Source organism: Felis catus, chromosome B3, assembly GCF_018350175.1.
Source record: "Felis catus isolate Fca126 chromosome B3, F.catus_Fca126_mat1.0, whole genome shotgun sequence".
NCBI lineage: Eukaryota > Metazoa > Chordata > Mammalia > Carnivora > Felidae > Felis > Felis catus.
The window spans coordinates 71,791,237-71,811,866 of NC_058373.1; the positions used below are offsets into that span (position 1 = coordinate 71,791,237).

General features: G+C 54.8%; 1 protein-coding gene across 6 annotated transcripts; it reads left to right on the forward strand.

Annotated features, from left to right (window-relative positions):
* The first annotated feature begins 1,349 nt into the window (after positions 1-1,349).
* ARHGEF40 (Rho guanine nucleotide exchange factor 40) lies at positions 1,350-20,177 on the forward strand. 6 transcript variants are annotated; one of them, XM_045059652.1, is made up of 24 exons: positions 1,356-1,584; positions 4,146-4,343; positions 4,932-6,177; positions 6,315-6,482; positions 6,611-6,731; positions 7,315-7,411; positions 7,523-7,603; positions 7,721-7,837; positions 9,174-9,269; positions 9,351-9,466; positions 9,842-9,968; positions 11,592-11,714; positions 11,817-11,960; positions 12,458-13,068; positions 13,204-13,435; positions 13,775-13,861; positions 14,454-14,669; positions 15,384-15,554; positions 16,765-16,942; positions 17,708-17,812; positions 18,044-18,187; positions 18,680-18,822; positions 19,481-19,527; positions 19,656-20,177. In XM_045059652.1, exons 1-23 carry the CDS (start codon positions 1,582-1,584, stop codon positions 19,520-19,522), a joined length of 4,566 nt encoding a protein of 1,521 aa, XP_044915587.1. In that variant the 5' UTR covers positions 1,356-1,581; the 3' UTR covers positions 19,523-19,527; positions 19,656-20,177. The 6 variants fall into 6 exon arrangements, with proteins under 6 accessions (XP_044915590.1, XP_044915587.1, XP_044915588.1 ...); XM_045059651.1 differs by having other exon boundaries at positions 1,368-1,584; positions 19,776-20,177; XM_023255570.2 differs by having other exon boundaries at positions 1,375-1,584; positions 18,692-18,822; positions 19,776-20,177.
* Positions 20,178-20,630: the final 453 nt, after the last annotated feature.

Here is a 20,630-nt window from a genome sequence, read left to right on the forward strand (position 1 = left end):
TCAACAATTTCTCTTCTTTTCCAGACCCAGTGGAGTGGAGAAAGGATGGAGTTTAGCTTTCAGAGGTAGTGAAAGAAGAGCTCATCACCTAGGCGACGCCCTCCTCTCCAGCGGTTCCAACCACTGCCCAGAGGCTCCAGCCTCCTGGCCTCACAGGTGCTGCACCCACTGGCAGGACGTTTTCCAAACGTCAGCCCCCAGCCGCAGTGGCACATGCCTTCACGCCCCTCTCTGGGGACTATTTAGCTTTCCGATCTCCTCTCAAACGTCCACCCTTGGGGAGTGCCGCACCCCACCCCCAGCCCCTACAGGGCTTCCCTTTGCCCGCTCGCAGGAGGAACAAAAGCACATCCCGTCTATGCCTAAGCCTCCCCTGCTCTCCTGGGAAACCCTCGCAGGGGCTTCATTTCACATCCAGACGCAGTGGAGGATGGGTGAGACTAGAACTTTCTTAACTAGACTACCCCTCTTTGTCTGCTGCTGCGCCAGATAACCATCCTCACCGCGTTGAGCCCTAGCGATCTTGGGAGACTTGTATCGCCACCCCCATAAGAAGGAAGGGTCTTTCGAATCATGGGATCTGACTCGGGGAGAGGGGCGGGGTGTCTGATGCCTTCCCTCCGCCAGCCGAAAATGGAGAGACATGATGCAGAGGGGAAGGGGCAGGGAGGAAAGAATTCAGAAAACGTCTGCCAAAGTGCACACCCCTGCAGGAGGATTTGATCCGAAGACCCTGCTCCCCTTCCGTCACGATGTTCACCCCCACCCCCCACCCCAAGCCTTCCCAGCTCCCTAATTCCGCCTATCCCCCCCCCCCCGCCTCCGCCCTCCCCTGGCCGCACAGAGGAGCCCATTGTCGGAGCCAGAAGGCTCGAGGCCGAAGGAGATGGGAGAGAAAGAGGGCGGGCAAGCCCCTGGAGGGTGGAAGGAATCCCCTGATTTCCCTGCCCTCAGCTCCACCAGAGTCAGCAGGGGCCTGGGGGTCTTTTCCGAGCTCCAGGTGCTGCCGAAGTCTGGCAACCACGGGGAGTACAGGTTCTCGGGCGAGTTACAGACGGGAGGCGCCGGCCGCCAAAGGACCCCAGTCCTAGGCTAGGTACCCCAGAAAATTCACGTACGCCCCACCCTCTGGAGTGTCCCTTGCGGAAGCTAAACTGATCCCGCAGGGAGCGAGGCGGCGGCGGCAAAAGAGGGGCATCCTCGGCAAGGCGGGCGTCCGAGGGCCAGGGTCGGGGCTGCCCACTGGAGGGCGGGGCGGAGGAGGAAGCGCGTTGCGGGAGAGGGAGGCAGATCTGCTGGGGCGTCGGGGAAGCCGCGGAGAAGCTCCGCGCGGGAGAAGGAGTCCCGGCAGGGGGTCCGGCGCGGAGGCGGAGGCGGGCACTGAAAGGCGGGGCGGGGAGGGGCGGCCGTCTCGGCCCTCCCTGGCGGGGCCCCGCGGCCTGGGAGCCCGGGCGGGCCGATCCGCCACCGCGGCCGGAGCTGTCCCCCAGCCAGACCCGGCGAGACGCGAGCGGCGGGAGGGAGGCGGCGGCGCGCCCGGCCCCGCCCGCCCGAGCGTCGGACGCGGCCCCGCGCCGAGCCATGGTGAGTCCGGCGTCGCAGCCCCGGTGTCCCCCTCTGCCTTAGCGCAGCCCGCTCGGGGCCGCCAGCCCCCAGCCCAGTGCCTCCAGCGCCTGCCTTGGTCTGTCGAGCGCTTCTGGGACTCTCCTCCCGCCCATCCCCCCCTTCTTTTCTTTGGTCTGTCTGCCCCACTGTCTGGCTCTGTCCCCACCGGGTATTGCTCTCACTCTCTTTCTTCCCTTCTTCTCCGCCCCCTCCCCCATCCTCCCTTTGGTCGTCCCCCCAGTCCACACGCCTCCCCCCGCCCTCCTCTGTCCCGACCTGTGCCTTCCTTTGCAGGATCTTCCCTCCCCCTCCGGGTCCCAGCTCCTTACCCGCGGGAGACCCCTGCGGGTTGGTGCTGCAGTGGCCCTGGAAGGGGCCCGGCCTCGGGTCATGAGAACTGACCTGCCTGGAACCACCATTTTCCATCCCAGTCCCCAGCCCGGTGAGCTGGGCCCACCCATCCGGCCCTGGGGGACCGGCCACAGCTGTGGCTGGGCTGGGGCCAGGGACGTGGCCAAAGAGGGAAATTCCCGTGGAGAAAGACGGGTTGCTTCAAGATAGTGGACAGAGTGGGGAGGGGGCGTGACGCTGCCAGAGCAGACAAGAGATGGGGGGGGGGGGGTCTGGGCAGAGTGCCCCAGGGCTCTCGCTGCAGGGAACAGAAGCACTGTCTTAGAGTCCTCAGCTGCAGAGGGGAGGGAGCATTAGCGGGAGCTCCCCGCAGGAGGTAGGAGACTCTGGCAGCAGCAACTTAGGACACAGGAAGCAGGGTGGCACTATTAAGGGGGAGCCCCTACCAACAGGAGTGGACACTATTCTGGGAACTTTCACTCCAGAAGTTCTCTCTGAAGAATCATTCCAAGTAGTGAGCACTGCCAGAGAGAGCGCCCACTCCACTGTAGGGGGGGTGGGAGGTACAAGGCTAAAGGGGCGCTCACTGCAAGAGTGGAGGAGGGGGGAGGCCCTGCCAGGGGGCGCTCACTGCAAGGAGGTGGGGGGAGGAGCACTACCGGGGCTGCTTCTCTACAGAAGGAAGGGCACCCCCTGGCAGGGAGGCTGGAGCAAGAAAAAAGAGGAACTGGGCCAGGGAGAGCTGACTCAGTCTCTCTGGTCTCCTTTTTGGTCCTGGCCGACTGGAGGCCCGGTCTCTGTGCTCCTGCCCGCCGCCTCCCACCCCAGACCCCTCCTCCCCTCCTGCCGCTGCAGTTTCCTGTGGCTGAGACTCTCGCTCAGCCATGAGCTCACCGCCCCTAATGGGTTGCAGCTGCCTCGCTGCTCCAGCTCTAGCTACCCCCTCCTGGCCTCCGATCGGACAGCCCACTTTGCCTCACCCCGCCACTCTCCACTATCCCACCCTCCCACCTCCCCCCCGCCCCTCTTTGCGCTAGCCGCCAGCCAGCCGGGTCCCCGGAACACTGGGGGGTCTGTCTGCTCGCCCACACACCTTGGGGCTGGGTCTCCGCGCTGACGCACTGAATGTCCGACTCCGGAGTGGCTGCCCTGGCTTCTCAGAGGGTCAGGACAGATGGGCAACTAGTAAAATACGCAGTTTTGTCTGCAGGGCAAAGACAAGACTGGGGGAGGGTGGTCATAAAGAACTAGATGAACACGGCAGTGAGCATCCCCTTGCCCACTTAGAGCAAACAAATCTGATACAAAGAACTTCAAAGCCATCTTGAAAGAGAAATTAGTCTGCAAAGGAATATAGCCTGAGGAGTGGTTGTTTAGGGTACACATTGGAGAAAGATACCCATTGATTCACCTAGGGAGGCAAATTTAGAGAAAGCAGGGCTGAGTCTTTTGAGACAGTGGCTACAGGTGGAGTTGGTGGAGAGGTCCTACTGGAATCAGAAACTACATAACATCGAAGCCTCCCCTCCCCACATGTCCCTTTTGTGACTATTTCCTCTTTCAGCTGTACCCACCCCATTCTTTGTAACCCAATCCCACATGTGGGGAAGTGGGTGATACCTTTAGAGCCACTCTGAGAGGGAAGAGGTTGCTAGAAAGACGCCACAGACAGCCCTTTAGTCCTCCTTCTTCCCACCCAATGACCATCTCTAGGAGATGATTGTTCATGGATGGTGGCACCTCCACTTGAGATGGAGCTCCCCAGATGGTAGACCCTGTGAGGAGGGGCTTATAGGATGGCTGTGTGAAAGCCCTCCACCCTTCAGAACTCTCTCAGCCATCACTGAATCTTCTGGTGGCCCAGAGGCCTGCCTCTCCCAGAGGAGTCCCTATGCAATCTTCCCAACTCAAGAACCAGGAATGGCCCTGAGATCAGAGACATTCACCAAAAATTCTCCCTGGCCCTCCAAAGCCAACGTCTCAGAGCTCCAGTGTGGAATACACCACTAGTCCTGTGCACTCTGACTGATCCAGTCCCACCGGGGCCATCCCAGGCTCATTCAGCCACCATTTCCTGAGTGTCCTCTCTGAGCACATAATGTGTATGAGGTGGCCCCTGGGAGTCACTCCCAGCCCCATACCAGGAGCCATGCCCTCCAGGGATCTGCAGCCCGTCTTATCTCTCCCAGGAGCCCGAGCCAGTGGAAGACTGTGTGCAGAGCACGCTGGCCGCCCTGTACCCGCCCTTCGAGGCAACGGCCCCCACACTGTTGGGCCAGGTGTTCCAGGTGGTGGAGAGGACTTATCGGGAGGATGCGCTGAGGTACACGCTGGACTTCCTGGTGCCCGCCAAGCACCTGCTTGCCAAGGTCCAGCAGGAAGCCTGTGTGAGTGGCCCCTAAGACCCACTGTCTCGCCTCAGAGACTAGCCAGACTAATTTCCATCTACGCCAGCTCCCAACACTGATGGCCCCCAGAGGCACAGGCCACTCAGATACTAACGCACACAGACACTCATCTTCCCCAAATATTGACCCCTAAAAAAAATATCAACTCCCACAGTCCCATCAGACCCAATTCCAGACATTTCCCCCCTCATATGGATTTCTCAAGATACTAACTCCCCCAAACAGGACTCAACAGAGATCCTTCACTTCTGCCGATATAAAGACTCCTAAGACTCCTAAGAGTCTCTGATCCCTCCAAGACAATGGCATCTGCTGACCATACCATATGTAATGACTCAGTTGTTACCCTCCCACGCATGGAACTCGTTTGCTAGAGAAGCTTCCTACTAGCAGAAAACTGAACAGTCCCAATCCTTTCCTCTGCTACATGACCATCCCTCCAGCTCCCCTGGGATTGTGACCTATCAGGCCAAAGGCCAGCCCTGCCTAGGGTGGTCCCATTCTAACTGCCTTCTCCTGCTGGCTTCATCAGTGGGGGCCTGAGCTCAGTCCCACCTCTCTCCCCAGGCCCAGTACAGCGGTTTCCTCTTCTTCCATGAGGGCTGGCCCCTCTGCCTGCACGAGCAGGTGGTGGTGCAGCTTGCAGCCCTGCCCTGGCAGCTGCTACGTCCAGGAGACTTCTACCTGCAAGTGGTGCCCTCAGCAGCCCAAGCACCCCGCCTGGCACTCAAGTGCCTGGCCCCAGGGGGCGGGCGGGTACAGGAGTTGCCTGTGCCCAATGAGGCCTGTGCCTACCTATTCACACCTGAGTGGCTACAAGGCATCAATAAGGACCGGCCAACAGGTCGCCTCAGTACTTGCCTACTATCTGCGCCCTCTGGCATTCAGCGGCTGCCCTGGGCAGAGCTCATCTGCCCACGATTTGTGCACAAAGGAGGCCTCATGGTTGGACATCGGCCAAGCACACTGCCCCCCGAGCTGCCCTCTGGACCCCCAGGGCTCCCCAGCCCTCCACTCCCTGAGGAGGCCTTGGGCACCCGGAGTCCTGGGGATGGGCACAATGCCCCCGCTGAAGGACCCGAGGGCGAGTACGTGGAGCTGCTGGAAGTGACACTGCCTGCGAGGGGGAGCCCCACAGATGCTGAGGGCTCCTCGGGCCTCTCCAGGACCCGGACGGTACCCACCCGAAAGGGTGCTGGAGGAAAGGGCCGGCACAGGAGACACCGGGCCTGGATGCACCAGAAGGGTCTGGGGGCCCGGGACCAGGATGGGGCACGCCCACCTGGTGAGGGAAGCAGCACTGGAGCCTCCCCCGGGTCTCCCCCTGGAGCTGAGGCTCTCCCAGAAGCGACAGCCCTAGAGGTATCTGAGTCTCCAGCAGAGACATTGGGGGAATCCTCTGAATCTTGCCCCCTGAGGCCAGGGGAGGTTGGGGGAGGGGCAGGCCAGGGGGCTGAAGGACCACCCGGCACCCCTCGGAGAACAGGCAAAGGAAACAGGAGAAAGAAACGTGCTGCAGGCAGAGGGGCTCTTAGCCGAGGAGGGGACAGTGCTCCACTGAGCCCTGGGGACAAGGAAGAGTCCAGCCACCAGGAAGTCCATGTCAGTCTGCCCCCGCCAAATGAGCAGGAGCTTCCAGGATGCAGCCCGGTTGAAGAGGAGCACAAAGGCTCAGAGAAGCCAGAGTCTGAGCTGAAAGAGGAGCTCGGACCAGCAGACAAAAAAGAGTCTCGGCCCCCAGAAGCCTGTGGACCTATAGAAGAGACGGCCAGAAAGAAGGAGCAGGAGGGCCCCAGCCTAGTATGCATGGCAGGTGAGATGGCACCAGAGCCGGTAAGGCAAGGGTCAGCATAGGTTGGGCCAAGGGAGGAGGCTAGAGGAGGAGCTGGGAACCTGACAGCCAGAACCCTCCCCACCTCGGGCCCAACAGCTCTGCTTGTGTCTGTGCAGGACCCACAGGTCCAGAAGGGCTTCCATCAGACCCACCAACACCACCCCTGGAGGCTGTGCAGGAAATGAAAGGGGACAGTGTCCCAGAAGAGGCCTCTCCAGTCTCCATCTCTGATGACCCGGATGTAGCTTGGGACTTGATGGCATCTGGATTCCTTGTCCTGACTGGTCAGTGGGCATCAGTGTTAGGAGGGAAAGAGAAGCAACCAGGGTGGGCTGTTGAGGGAGGCAGGGTGGATGGGAGGCAGCCAAGGCCTGCCCCCAGCCAGGACAGACTGTCCATTTTGTGTCCTCAGGAGGGATGGACCAGAGTGGGCGAGCTCTGCTGACCATTACCCCACCATGCCCTCCTGAAGAACCCCCACCCTCTCGAGACATGCTGAGCACTGCTCTTCATTACCTCCACTCATTGCTCAGGTAACTGAGGCCCAGCAGCGGCACCCTGGACATTAACCTCCCGGTCATGAGGACCCTGGCCCCCTTTCTTCTCAGAACACTGACTTCTTGACGTCTAGGATACCTAGTTACTCACCCCTCACATTTTTAAGTCATTGACTGCTGACCTTGCTGACCTCTAACCTCCAGGATATCTTCATCAATCCTCAAAGTCAACATTGCTGACTTTCAATACCCTAAGGCACTACCTAGATTATCGGGGTATTGATTTACTCACTCAACAACTATTTACTAAGCCCCAAGAACCTAGTAGGCATCATGCTATGGACTGAAATTGAATTCACACCCTTCCAGAGCATTGAAGTCCTAATTTTTCAGACCATGATCCTATGATTTAGTAGCCATGTGAATACAGACTCCTGAATGCTAGATCACTGCCTCTTGGACACAAACTCACACTTTGGCCTTTTGCCCATTGCTTCCCAAAAGTACCAGGAACTAACTTCTGAGAACTAGTAACAGTAAAGCCAGACCCCGGGCCACTATCCCGGTATACACACACAGGTGCATACACACTGCCTCCTTGGCTCTTCTGCCCCCACAGGCCTGATCTCCAGATATTGGGGCTGTCCATCCTGCTGGACCTTCGAAAGGCACCCCCACTGCCTCCAGCACTCATTCCTGTTCTAAGTCAACTTCAGGTAACCAACCACCCCTTGACACAGGTATTTCTCCTGACCATAACCCTTCCCCGGTGGCCTGGAATGGCACCCAGTTGCCCACAGTTTAGGGCTATTCTTCTTTGCCCTTAGGACTCAGGAGACCCTCCTCTCATTCAGCGTCTGCTGCTTCTCACTCATGATGACCCTCTGACTGAATTCTATGGACTTCAGGTTTGAGCTCCTCACTCCCAGTTAGTCCCCCTTAATAGTGGAGAGAGAAGAGCCCCAGGCTGGTCCCTGAACCCCTGGGTGGCCAGGCCAGAATCCCCTGCCTTCACATGTCTACAGGGCGCTGAGTTGGTGTCAGAAAGTGATCTGAAAAGAGTGGCCAAGCCAGAGGAGCTGCCATGGGACTTGGGAGGTCACAGGGAACCCTCGCCCAGCTACTGGGTAGAGACCCACCAGGTAAGCTTCACCACCCCTACCCAGGACACTGAGAGCCAGGAATGACCCAGCTCAGAAAATTCTGGGAGAGAGAGGGCAGATCTGAGACATGACCATGGGAATGAGGAAAAGTGATTTCCTTTCCATTCAATTCAGTAAGTTTGGTTTTTTTTAATGTTTGTTTATTTTTGAGAGAGAGAGAGTATGTGAGCACAGAGGGGCAGAAAGAGAGGGGGAGACAGAGGATCCCAAGCAGGCTCTGTGCTGTCTGCACAGAGCCCGATTCACAGACTGTGAGATCATGACCTGAGCTGAAATCAAGAGTTGGACACTTATCAACAGAGCTACCCAGAGGCCCCTCAATTCAATAAGTATTTATGGCTCACAACCCATGATCAAAGTATTAAACATGTACCATGGGCTACCGGGGACATGAGTTGAGAGGAGTATGTTAAATGTTCTTTTTTTTTTTTTAATGTTTATTTATTTTTGAGAGGGAGAAGGGCAGAGAGAGAGGGAAACACAGAATCTGAAGCAGGCTCTAGGCTCTGAGCTGTCGGCATAGAGCCTGATGCGGGGCTCGAACCCATGAACCATGAGATCGTGACCTGAGCTGAAGTCGGATGTTTAACCGAATGAGCCAGTCAGACACCCCTGTTAAACAGGTTCTTAATGTGGTATCAAGCAGCATATGATTTTTGGTGGGACATAAGTAAGAAGCTATTGGAGAAGAGTGTAAGGTAGTTTTACTGGGGTTCTGGAACGAGCTGACAGTCATGAAGTCTGGTTCTAGTTCCATGTGACCTAGGACAAATTACTGTACCCCACTTCCAGAGATGGTACCCTTTCTGCACTTATTCCCTGCACCAACATCCAGGCCTCAGGGTCTTCAACCAAAAAATAGAGCAATTGTGATATAATCTCTGATTCTGTGAATCTAAGTGCTGTGAATATTCAAGAAAAGACAGGTGAACATGATCTGAGCTAAGTGTGAAAGAGGGTTTGTAACATGGTCTCTAAACTATGCATCAAAGGGGATGTCAGTCTGAACAGGCAGAAAGGAGCATTTTATAGGGTGAACACCTAGCGCACAGAGGAAAAGGAGACTTACATTTACTACGCTGTATGCTGTACCAGTCCCATGCTAAGTGCTTACTTGGCATCATCTCTTTAAACCTCGCAAAATCCTGTGTGTCTTGTCCTCACTTTACAGTTGAGGAAACTGAGGTTCAGGGAGGTTTCTGGACCTGCTTAATGTCATACAGTTAGTAAACAACAAAGTCAGAAACTAACTGAGCATTGTCTCCGTAAGAGTCTCTGGGACTGCCCCACCTCCATCCCTGTGTGTGTGTTTCAGGAAGTGGCAAGGCTGTGCCTCCTGTGTCAAGGTGTGCTGTGCTCTGTGCGGCAAGCCATTGAGGAGCTGGAGGGAGCCGCAGAGCCAGAAGGAGAGGTAGGAAACGAGATGGGACAAAAGGGTTGGGATGGGGGCTCTCTAGTGGAACGCCAACATTCAACTGCTCCTTGCCCCCAGGAGGCTGTAGGAATGCTTGAGCCCCTACAGAAGGTGCTGGCAGATCCCCGACTGACGGAGCTGCAGAGGGATGGGGGAGCCATCCTGATGAGGCTGCGCTCCACCCATAGCAGCAAGTATGAGGGGGGGTGGGAGGGGGCGGGCGGGTGGACATGGGGGTGTGGAGACACAGCAGAGAGCTGTCAATAAACCTTAGCTGCCAGATAATTCTTACTGAGCAGGTATCTGGACAGGAGAGTATGCATTTCCACTTATTATAATTTTCACATAACATCCCTAGGTGCTAGTTATGATTACAGACGGATTTGGAGGATGACAAATGTTAAATGCCTTGGCCAAGATTAGTCAGTAATTCAGTCAGGATTCAAATCCAGGCCCGTATTCTGACCCACGATGCTGTGCTACATCTCATACTAAGATGCAAGGATGGAATGGGGTGGGGGCAGGGAAGGGTTGATAAGGGCAATAGTTCATTCTGCCCCTCTCCCCAGGCTGGAGGGCCCTGGCCCCGCTACACTGTACCAGGAGGTGGATGAAGCCATTCACCAGCTCGTGCGCCTCTCCAACCTGCATGTACAAGAGCAGGAGCGGAGGCAGCGTCTACACCGACTCCAGCAGGTGGGCCTGGACCCCCAGACCTCTCTTACTTGGCCCGGGAGCCTGGCCTCCAGCACTCCCTTTTCTGCTGACATTTATGGTTGATAGTGTTCTCCTAACCTCCTTCTTCTCATCCCACCCTGGAGGTCAGTGTGAGATTCAACAAGGGAGAGATAGCATCTAAGGACCAGCAAAGAAGAGAAGCCAGATCTCCCCTGCCCCACTGTCGATCTTTGATCAAGAATCCTTAGAGACTGTGAGATGCTTGGGTGCCCTAGGGGATTCTGGGAAGAGCTGATTGACTCTAGCGTGCCTATTAGCTTAAAATAATAAATGTCTCTTGGTACCAGCTCTTTAACTACACTTCTACCCAAGCTCCCTCAACTCTTTATACAATGTCTTCCCCAAACCTGAGGCTGGTAAGGTCCCAGCTTCCTCCACCTTGGAAGGAGAGGGCAATGGAAGATGCTAAGGCCTCTTATGTGGGGAAGATTCAGGGATAAGGCTGGCTTTTCTGAACATTCATTATTCTCCTGGGGTTAAGAGCCCCACAGGGATTATTCTAACATGTAGGGTATGGGGGTGGTTTGCAATCTGATTGTTCCCTCAGAGCTCCAGGCATGGTGAGTGAACACCTCATGGACCTGCATGTGGGTATCAGGGGAAGAGTCATCGCAGGGTCAATGTCAAAGTGGGGGACAGGGCTTTCTGTTTTCTGGGGTTTCCACATAGTGCCTTCCTCCATCCCAGTATCCAAAGGGTTGTGTCTCTTACTGTTTGTTTGTTTGCTTGCTTGTTAGCTGTTTTCCCCATTTCAAAACCGTTAGCACGCAGGATTTGGAGTCTAAAGTTCCCAGCTTGAGTTCTAGCTCTGTTAGGAATGAGATGTTGCACAGATGTTGAAGTGTCTCTGAGTTCTCAAGTCTGCATCTTTAGAATGGGGATGATAATGACACTGACCTCTCAAGGATGTTGGGATGACCAAATGAATTCAGCAAAGGACAGAGAAGTGTTTATGGTTGGGCTCTAATTATTAGGAACATTCTCAGACTTCTCCTCAGGCTATCTTATGCCAGCTTCCAGCCTTTCTTCAGAAGAAAATATTACCATCCCTTTTTGGTTAAATATTCCAGAACTAATATGAGAGTCCTTAGATCACCATAATAGGCAACTAGAGGTGGACACATGCACCCGCATTCACACACACACACACGTGCGTGCACTGTCTTGTCTCTCCAAGCCAGGCCCCTGGGACCCCTGCCCACTTGTCGTTGGACTCAATGAATGTGAAATTTCTCCCAGCCCCCTCCGTTATCCAGAGGATCCTCATCCACCTCAGGCCCTCACCAGCTTTATCTATGTCACCTGCAGACAGAGCCCTGGAGCCCTCATCCTCCTCCCTCAGTGCTCCCTGCCAGCCCAGCTTCCCCTTCTTCTTGTGCTTTACAAATGATCTCTCACTAGACCTTTGTGGGAACTACTACCAACCAATGTTACCGTTCCCACACTACAGCTGATATGAAATGGTTTACCCAGGGGTCCATGGATTAGGGTGGTGGGGTTGGAGCTGGATCTCAGCTCTCTTTCCCACCACGTGGCCTCCTTCTCCCTCACGGCCCTGCTGTGCCCCCTTGTCTGTCTCAGGTGCTACAGTGGCTCTCAGGCCCTGGGGAGGAGCAGCTAGCAAGCTTTGCTGTGCCTGGGGACTCCCTGTCTGCCCTGCAAGAGACAGAGCTACAGTTCCGGGCTTTCAGCACTGAGGTTCAGGTGAGAAGGGGGAGAGGGGCAGGTGAGGAGAAGCACGCGGGGAAGGAGGGGCAGACTGACTAGGCCTGAGGATGGGGTCTGAGTTCAGCCTTCCTTCTTCAGGAGCGCCTGGCCCAGGCCCGGGAGGCCTTGGCCCTGGAGGAGGACACCACCTCCCAGAAGGTTCTGGATGTCTTTGAACAGCGGCTGGAGCAGGTTGAGAGTGGCCTCCATCGGGCCCTGCGGCTACAGCGCTTCTTCCAGCAGGTGTGTGCAGATCCTCTTCTGGGCCCACCATTGCCTGCCTTCTGCATGGAGAAGCTGATCAGGTAGTAGCTGAAAGCAGGGACTCAGGAGACCGTCTCCTTTGATTCTTGGCTCTGCCACTTACTTGCTGAGTGACGTGGGACAAGTTTCTAAACTTGAACATGCCTCCATAGGCACCCACCTCACAGGGCTGCTGTGAGGATGACATAGGTAATATATAAAAGCACTTAGTATAGAGCCTGCCACTGATAAACACAGGGTAAGTATTGGCTCTTCTCACATCCAGGCCCCTCTGTCTCTGTACCAGCTTGGAGTGACACGGTTAGGCAGTGGTGCTGGGATAGTGAAGGGAGTGCTCTCAGAGGACTAAGAGGGTGACGGGCACTGGGAAGCCAGCGGCAAAAGAGGACAGGAGCTGTCATTGGGCAGCATGTGTGAGTGGCTCAGAACCTCATTCTTTCTCTCCCCATTCCCGACCACCCGCTTTGGCCCGGCAGGCACATGAATGGGTGAATGAAGGTTCTGCTCGGCTGGCAGGAGCGGGACCGGGTCGGGAGGCAGTGCTGGCAGCCCTGGCCCTGCGGCGGGCCCCAGAGCCGAGCGCCGGCACCTTCCAGGAGATGCGGGCCCTGGCCTTGGACCTGGGCAGCCCTGCAGCCCTGCGAGAATGGGGCCGCTGCCGGGCCCGCTGCCAAGAGCTGGAGAGGAGGATTCAGCAACACCTGGGAGAGGAGGCGAGTCCACAGGGCCACCGGCGACGACGGGCAGACAGCACCAGCAGCGGAGGGGCCTCCCGGGGCCCCCACAGCCCCTCGCCCAGCCTTAGCTCCCTGCTGCTCCCCAGCAGCCCTGGGCCACGTGCAGCCCCATCCCATTGCTCCCTGGCGCCCTGTGGGGAGGACTGTGAAGAGGAGGGCCCTGATTTGGCTCCAGAGGCAGAGGGCAGGCCTCCAAGGACCGTGCTGATCCGAGGCCTGGAAGTCACCAGTACTGAGGTGGTCGACAGGACATGCTCACCCCGGGAACATGTGCTGCTGGGCCGAGCTGGAGGTCCAGACGGGCCCTGGGGAGTAGGCACCCCCCGGATGGAGCGCAAGCGAAGCATCAGGTGAGAGCCCAGGCCAATCAGTGCCCAAGAGGCAGGCCCAACGGCCCAGCAGGAAAAGACTACGAAGTTGTTGGAGGTGGTGACTCCCTCCCGTGCCCCCACCTCCTCTGACACTACTTCCTGTTGCTCCTGCAGTGCCCAGCAGCGTCTGGTGTCTGAGCTGATTGCCTGTGAGCAAGAGTACGTGGCCATCTTGAGTGAGCCAGTTCCACCTGGGCCTGAGCTGACTCCTGAACTGAGGGGCGCCTGGGCTGCCGCCCTGAGTACGCGGGAGAGGCTTCGCAGCTTCCACCGGACACATTTCCTACGGGAGCTTCAGGGCTGCGCCACCCACCCCCTGCGCATCGGGGCCTGCTTTCTTCGCCACGTGAGTGACCCCTCAAACTTCTTCCAGGTCCTCTCCCTTCTCATGCTTCAGCCCCATCCACTTGTCCCTCCTTCTCAGTATCCATTCCCCGCCACCTCCCAAAGTATGTGGTCCGAGACTCCGGGCCCAGTCCTGTTCTCTGGGCCCCTCTGGATCTCCTTAGCCTGTGTCCCTGTCCTCGAGTGCAGCCTGGCCTTCACTCACTACATGGAAGCCGGTCGTTTCCTAGGCAGACCCAGTGGCCCGTCTCTCCTCTGCGTTGTAGTGAGGATGGGGAGGAGGAAAAGGAGAGGCGTGTCTCTCACCAGATAATGGCTTGTCTCTTCCCTTCTGGCACAGGGGGACCAGTTCAGCCTTTATGCCCAGTATGTGAAGCACCGACACAAACTGGAGAATGGTTTGGCTGCACTTGGCCCCCCAACCAAGGTAACCTTTGCTCCAACCCTCATGAGAAGGAGAGGGTGTCAGGAGTACCCAAAACATGCCACCCTCAAAGTCTCTCAGGGAAAGAAAGCTTTCCTGGATGTGCCCAGGAACATCACCTACTAATAAGCTCCCAGAATTGCTGAGGGTGGGACAAACACCGGCCTGGGAGCCAAGTGAGCATGCATTTTTATCCTGAGGGACTTTGGGCAAGACTCTTGATTTCCTCTGGGTCTCTGTTTCTGCATCTGGTCAATAGGTGCAATATACACTCTGTCTAACTCACAGAGTGCTCTGAGGATCAAAAGACTTTACATCAAAAGATACGAAAGTGATGTTAAAGTTAAAAGCCAGAGACTGTAAGGGATAATTTGTGTTCCTCTTTCATTCTCCTTCAAGATAGAGGATGATTGACTCTCCTGCAAGCCCCCTACCTGCTTTCTTCCTGGGGAAAGTTTTCATCTTACCTTTGGCTGTATCTGGGCTTCATCTACCCCTGAAAGCCTGGACTACCATCCACCTTCCCTACAGAACTCAGCCCCCACCAGCTCCAGCCCCCACCCTCCTCATCCCTGTCTGTCTCCTCCCCAACTAGGGCTCCACAGAGAGTGGCCCTTACCTGCCCCGCGCCCTGCAGCAGCCCCTGGAGCAGCTTGCTCGGTATGGGCGGCTCCTGGAGGAGCTCCTAAGGGAAGCTGGGCCTGAACTGAGTTCTGAGCGCCAGGCTCTTGGGGCTGCCGTGCAGCTGCTCCGGGAACAGGAGACCCGTGGCAGAGACTTGCTGGCCGTGGAGGCAGTGCGTGGCTGCGAGGTAAGGCCGTGGCTCATCACTCCAGTTCAAACGGTCTAGCCTGTGGCCTTAGATGCAGTGTGGTTGGTGACAAGAGACCTAGACTCAAGGTCAGAGGGCCCAGGCTCTAATTCCTAATCAGCTAGATGGCCTTGGTCAAGTCACTGAAATTCACTGGGCCTCAGTGTCCTCATCTATAAATAAAGAAGCTATGTCCTGCCTGACATCCCATGTGCTTTCCTGTTCCATTCCCAATTCTTCTCTTTCCTTATCTACTCTGTTCTTCCTCAACACCCAATACATACCTTATTCTCCCCTACCTAGTTTCTTTCTAGCCCAGAAGTTCCAGAATAGGTAGGGAACCTGCCTCCTATAGGATAGACCTCTTTCCCCTTTAATTCTTTGCTGATTCTCTTCCTGGGTCAGAATGGTACTTTATCCCCAACGTTCAAAGATTTCCCCACTATAACCCTGTAACCACACTGTGGGAGGGGGAGGCTATAACCCTACTATACAGCATACCTTCTGTCTTGAAAGGCAGGGCTATGTTACTAGGTCAGGTGTACTGTGCATGGTGACCATGGATGGATTCTAGGTCAAGGCCCTCACTGATTTCCTAACTCAGCCTGAGAACCAGTACATTAGGCCCCTTGCCCTATAAATCTCATTTTTACTCCCCACAAAATATACTCAAAGGGCTCCAGGGCCAATTATCTTTCCTTTTCCTTTCCCCAGACAGATCTGAAGGAGCAGGGACAGCTCCTGCACCGGGACCCCTTCACTGTCATCTGTGGTCGAAAGAAGTGCCTTCGCCATGTCTTTCTCTTTGAGCATCTCCTCCTGTTCAGCAAGCTCAAGGGCGCTGAGGGGGGGTCAGAGACCTTTGTTTACAAGCAGGCCTTTAAGGTACAATGCTGGAAAGGGGAGATTTGGAGAGGGACGGGACAAGAAGCCATGCTCTTCTTGAGAACTCAAGATGTTTTGGACATTCAACCCCAACCGAGGTTCAGAATCTGCATCATCTAAAACAGGCTTTGACCTTAATCAACCATCAGGTTAAGGTGTTGGGGGAGTGATAGAAACTCCTGTTACTGTCATTGGGGTTTTCCTTATCATTCATGTGGGACACTCACGAGGCATTCCAACCCAGAATGGAGGAGGACCTTTCCATTAAGAATATGTTTTCTGAGTTAGGGGTGGTCCCTGGGGGTCAGGAGAGAGGACTCTATTATCTATCTATCTATCTATCTATCTATCTATCTATCTATATCTTGAGTTGATGGAACGAGTAGAACTGAACCCAAGATGAGGGAGGCCTTGCTTCAGGAAACAGCTTTGGTATTCAGATAAACATCAGTAGAGACCTCTAATCCTAGGGGCACCTGGCTGGCTCAGTCAATAGAGCATACACCTCTTGATCTTGGGGTTGTGAGTTCAAGCACCATGTTGGGTGTAGAGATTACTTAAAAATAAAATCTCTAGGGGATGTCTGGGTGGCTGAGTCAGTTAAGCACCTGACTCTTGTTTTTGGTTCAGGTCACAATCTCACAGTTTGAGGGATGGAGCCCCACGTTAGGCTCTGTGCTGACAACGTGAAGCCTGCTTAAGACTCCCCTCCCCCACACATGCACGTTCTCTCTCTCTCTCTCTCTCTCCCTCCCTCTCTCTCTCTCAAAATAAACATTTAAAATAAAATAAAATAAAATAAAATAAAAATAAAATAAAAGAGACCTAGAGGCCTAGGTCAGGCAGTGTGGCATGATTCTAAGGGTTTCTAAACTTTCCTCCCCTACGTTCGTTCCAGCTCTTTAGGGGCGAGTACAGTATAGGGAAAAAAGCCTAGGTTCGGAATAATGTAGACATGGGTTTGAACCCTCTTTCTCTGCTAAGCTGTGATAAACCCTTGGGCAAGCTGCTTCCTGTCTCTGGGCATTCCCCGTCTGTAAATTATGGTTGTTAGGAAGCCTACATGTAGAGCACTTGGCATATGGTAGGTGTTGAGCAAACATTTACTGAACATCCACCAGATGCCAAGCTAAGTGTAGTGCTTTTCCATGTGGTACCATCTAGCCAGGATTCACTCTGTCTTCACCCACTCTCCTCCGCTCTTTCTCAGACTGCTGACATGGGGCTAACAGAAAACATCGGTGACAGCGGCCTCTGCTTTGAGTTGTGGTTTCGGCGGCGGCGTGCACGAGAGGCATACACTCTGCAGGCAGCCTCACCAGAGATCAAACTCAAGTGGACCAGTTCTATTGCCCAGCTGCTGTGGAGACAAGCAGCCCACAACAAGGGTACCGGGCAGGGCCAGGGGAGGGTGTGCTTGGGGTCAAGGTTATGGCAGGTTAGCCAGAGCATGTGGAGACCACTTGGGAAACAGGGTGTGGGATGGAGAAAGAATGACTTTGGAGAGGATTCAAGATCTGACTTGAGAGAGATTGCCGACATAGAAATTAGTGTAAGGTGTACCAAAAGGAAAGAGGAAGCTACCAATTTCAGGAAAGCAAGAGCAAATGGCGGGGCAAAAGGGAATGAGGGACAGCTCACTGGACCCGGGGTCCAGAATGTACTTGCTGGGTGACCTAGACCAGTACGTGTGTTTCTTTTTGGGGTTTTTTGGCTGGATTTTTGTTTATAATTCTCTGAACCTCATTCCACTCATCTGAAAAATGGAAAGTAATGGCTACATTTTAGTGTGATAGGCCCGATTAAATAAGGTGATATATATGGATACACTTGGTAAACTATAAATGTATGTAAAAATGAGGGGTTTGCTCTTAATGTCCACAATAAAGGGCAGAAGGTGAGTATTAGAAGGTGGGTGGCTGGAATGCCAAATAGGCAGAATGCAACAAATAAGATACAAGAGACGGATGTCTGAGGAGGAAGTCTAGGACCACCATCACCATCCGTGTAGTAACAGTCGACAGCAAGAGTAATAGGAGATACCAGATGAATGAGAATTGGCAAGGAGCAAAAGAAGTGTCTCCCATTCCAGTGCTAGGGCTTGGAGCGAAGAGGGGCTGAAGGAGGTTGGTAACAGGGTCTCTCTTCCCTAGAGCTCCGAGTGCAGCAGATGGTCTCCATGGGCATTGGGAATAAACCCTTCCTGGACATCAAAGCCCTTGGGGAGCGGACGCTGAGTGCCTTGCTCACTGGAAGAGGTGAGGGCCAGAGTGCTGGGGGGGGGGTGGCCCCCAGAAGTCAAGACCTTGAGAGTGAGGGCACAGTGGGGAGGCATGGTGGAAAAGTAAGGAAGGGTAATGAGTGGACATGTCCTCCCAGAAATTGTGGGACTGACTGGGAGACCCTCTATGAGACTGAGGGTCACTTCAGAGAGCCGGGAGGGCTTTCCCACACCACCACCCCACCACCACCACCCCCCCTCTCTGCAGCCGCCCGCACCCGGGCTTCCGTGGCCGTGTCATCCTTTGAGCATGCCGGCCCTTCCCTTCCCGGCCTCTCACCGGGAGCCTGCTCCCTGCCTGCCCGCGTCGAGGAGGAGGCCTGGGATCTGGACGTCAAGCAAATTTCCCTGGGTGAGGCACCTCTCAAGGGGTGGCTCTCAACAGCTGGGTCATCGTGGTGATATTCAGGCTGCTTGCTGCTAAGCAATTCCTTTTTCTAGCCAAGTAGCCCAGTTGCCATGACAACTATGTACAGCTTCCCCATTGCTAAAAGAGCTTTCCATCTGGTTGCTAGGGTAATGCTTACAGCAGCCTGTTGCTAAGAAGCACTTCCTCTGTACCTCTCTCTCTAGCTCTCCTTGAGTTTCTATGGAAACTGCTCAGCTTCCTGTTGTACCCTCCTGGTTCACCACGGCAATCCTTATAGTTTCCTGTCGCTTCTTCCCTGGTTGCTCTAATGATGCTGCTGACAATTTCCTGCCTCTTGGTAGGGGGGTTCTCTTGCAAATGGATTGCTATGGTGACTCACAGCTTCCTGTTGCTATGGAGCTTTTTCTTCCCTGATGGAGCAGCTTGGTTGCTTAAGGTAATCTAGAGGGGTTCTATACCCTGCTCTCACCCTAGCTTCCCCTCCAGCCCCAGAAACACTTGACTCTTCTGGAGATGTGTCCCCAGGACCAAGAAACAGCCCCAGCCTGCAACCCCCCCACCCTGGGAGCAGCACTCCCACTCTGGCCAGTGGAGGGATCTTAGGGCTGTCCCGGCAGGTAAGTCCCTGCGTTAGGGCTGGGAATGGGGTGATCTCTTCAGCCACTTTCTGGGTGGGATATTCTGATCATTCAACCCATGGGGGCAGGGGGAACCAATGAGCCTGTGCACCCAGCAAGACCGCAGGTTGTATATATTGTCCAGTCTGCCTTCTTCCTCTCCCACAGGCTTGGCTGAGAGGCATCAAGGTCAGAAGTAAAAAGGAATCTTAAGTAAAGAGCATAGGGGGCACCTGGCTGGCTCAGTCAGTTAAAAGTCCGACTCTTGACTTCGGTTCAGGTCATGATATCGTGGTTTGTGGGACTGAACCCCACATTGGGCTCTATGCTGACAGCATGGAGCCTGCTTGGGATTCTCTCTCTGTCTCCCTCTGTCTCCCTCTGCCACTCCCCCACTCATGCTCTCTCTCAGGATAAATAAGTAAACTTGATAAAAAAAAAAAGTAAACTTAATTTTAAAAAAAAAGGAGCATAGTGCAGGAGTGGATGGAAAGGGGGTAATGCCAACATCATTTGGACTTGGATTAAATCAGCAAAATTCAGGAACTTTGAGGAGGAGGACAGAGAGGTGAATTGGCAGGCTTAGGAGATGGGGAGGAGTATAGAAAAGAAGACGTTTCCTTAGCCTTTAAGTTCACTGCACTTCCTCTCCTTGCAGAGTCATGCCCGAGCCCTGAGCGACCCCACTACACCTCTGTGACCTGGGTGAGTCCGTACCCCTTCACTACATCCAGCATGCCTTCCCTTTTGCGCGTGCTGCCCTCCTCCCGGCTGCTTGGAAGTCAGCTTCTCCCCTCTCCCAACCTATCTCCCTCTTCTCTCTTGGCTTCTAGAGAAGACAGGGAACTTGGCTCCAGCCTCCCTCTCAGCACATTTTGGGCTGGGATGGCAGTGGGACATAGTGGAGGACTGGAAGGGCACTGAATGCTTCCTTTCCTCTGCTTCCTGGACAGAGAGGAGGTCCAATGACCGGCGTGTTTCCCTGCTGCTATCTCTAGCGCTCTCCAGCCGAGTGCCTTCCTGCAGGAACCAGAGTGACCACACTTGCTTGTCTTCATACTCCGGAGGTGGAGTATGATCCCTCATCCAGTCCTGCCCCATCCTGGGCTGCTGCATACTCCCAGGACACGGCTCCATGTCAGCCTGAGTTCTCCCCTTCGTCCCATCCCACCCCGACTCTCCCTGAGAACACTCATCTCTGCCAGGTCAGCTGTTGTTCCTGGTGACTCCATTCTGGGGTGTCACAGGAAACAGAGCTATGCAAACCATTATAGGAGGGTGGGGTGGGGAACTGCAAACTTTATACATGTAATTACTGTTATTATACTATTGTTATATTAAATGTATTTACTCACGCTTTGTCTCAGCAGAGCTAGAGCAGACCTCTGCGTTGAGGTGATACTGCTAACTTGAGCACTTCCCCTTCCCCAACCACTAACTAGAACACAGAAAATAAAACCAAGGCTTCGAGGTACCCAGTACCCGTACAGGCCCTGGGTGTAGGAGAATGTGCTTCTTCACAGTGGCGCCTAGAGGCTCAGTGCACCCTTTGAAGTTTCTCCTCTCTCACTGCACCTACTTCTTGAGGCTGAGCTGGTCACAGTCAAGCTGGGATCCAGCACAGTCCAGCAGTTCTCAAAATGAGGTCCTTAGACCACAGTGCATGAGAATCTCCTAGGCTACTTGTTAACTGCTAATTCCTGGCCCTGCCCCAGAGTTGCTAAAGCCAAAAGTCTGAGGGTAAAGCCCAGGATTCCTCATTTCTCATTAAGCTCTTTGGGTGTGATTACTAAGTGCCTGAAGTGAAT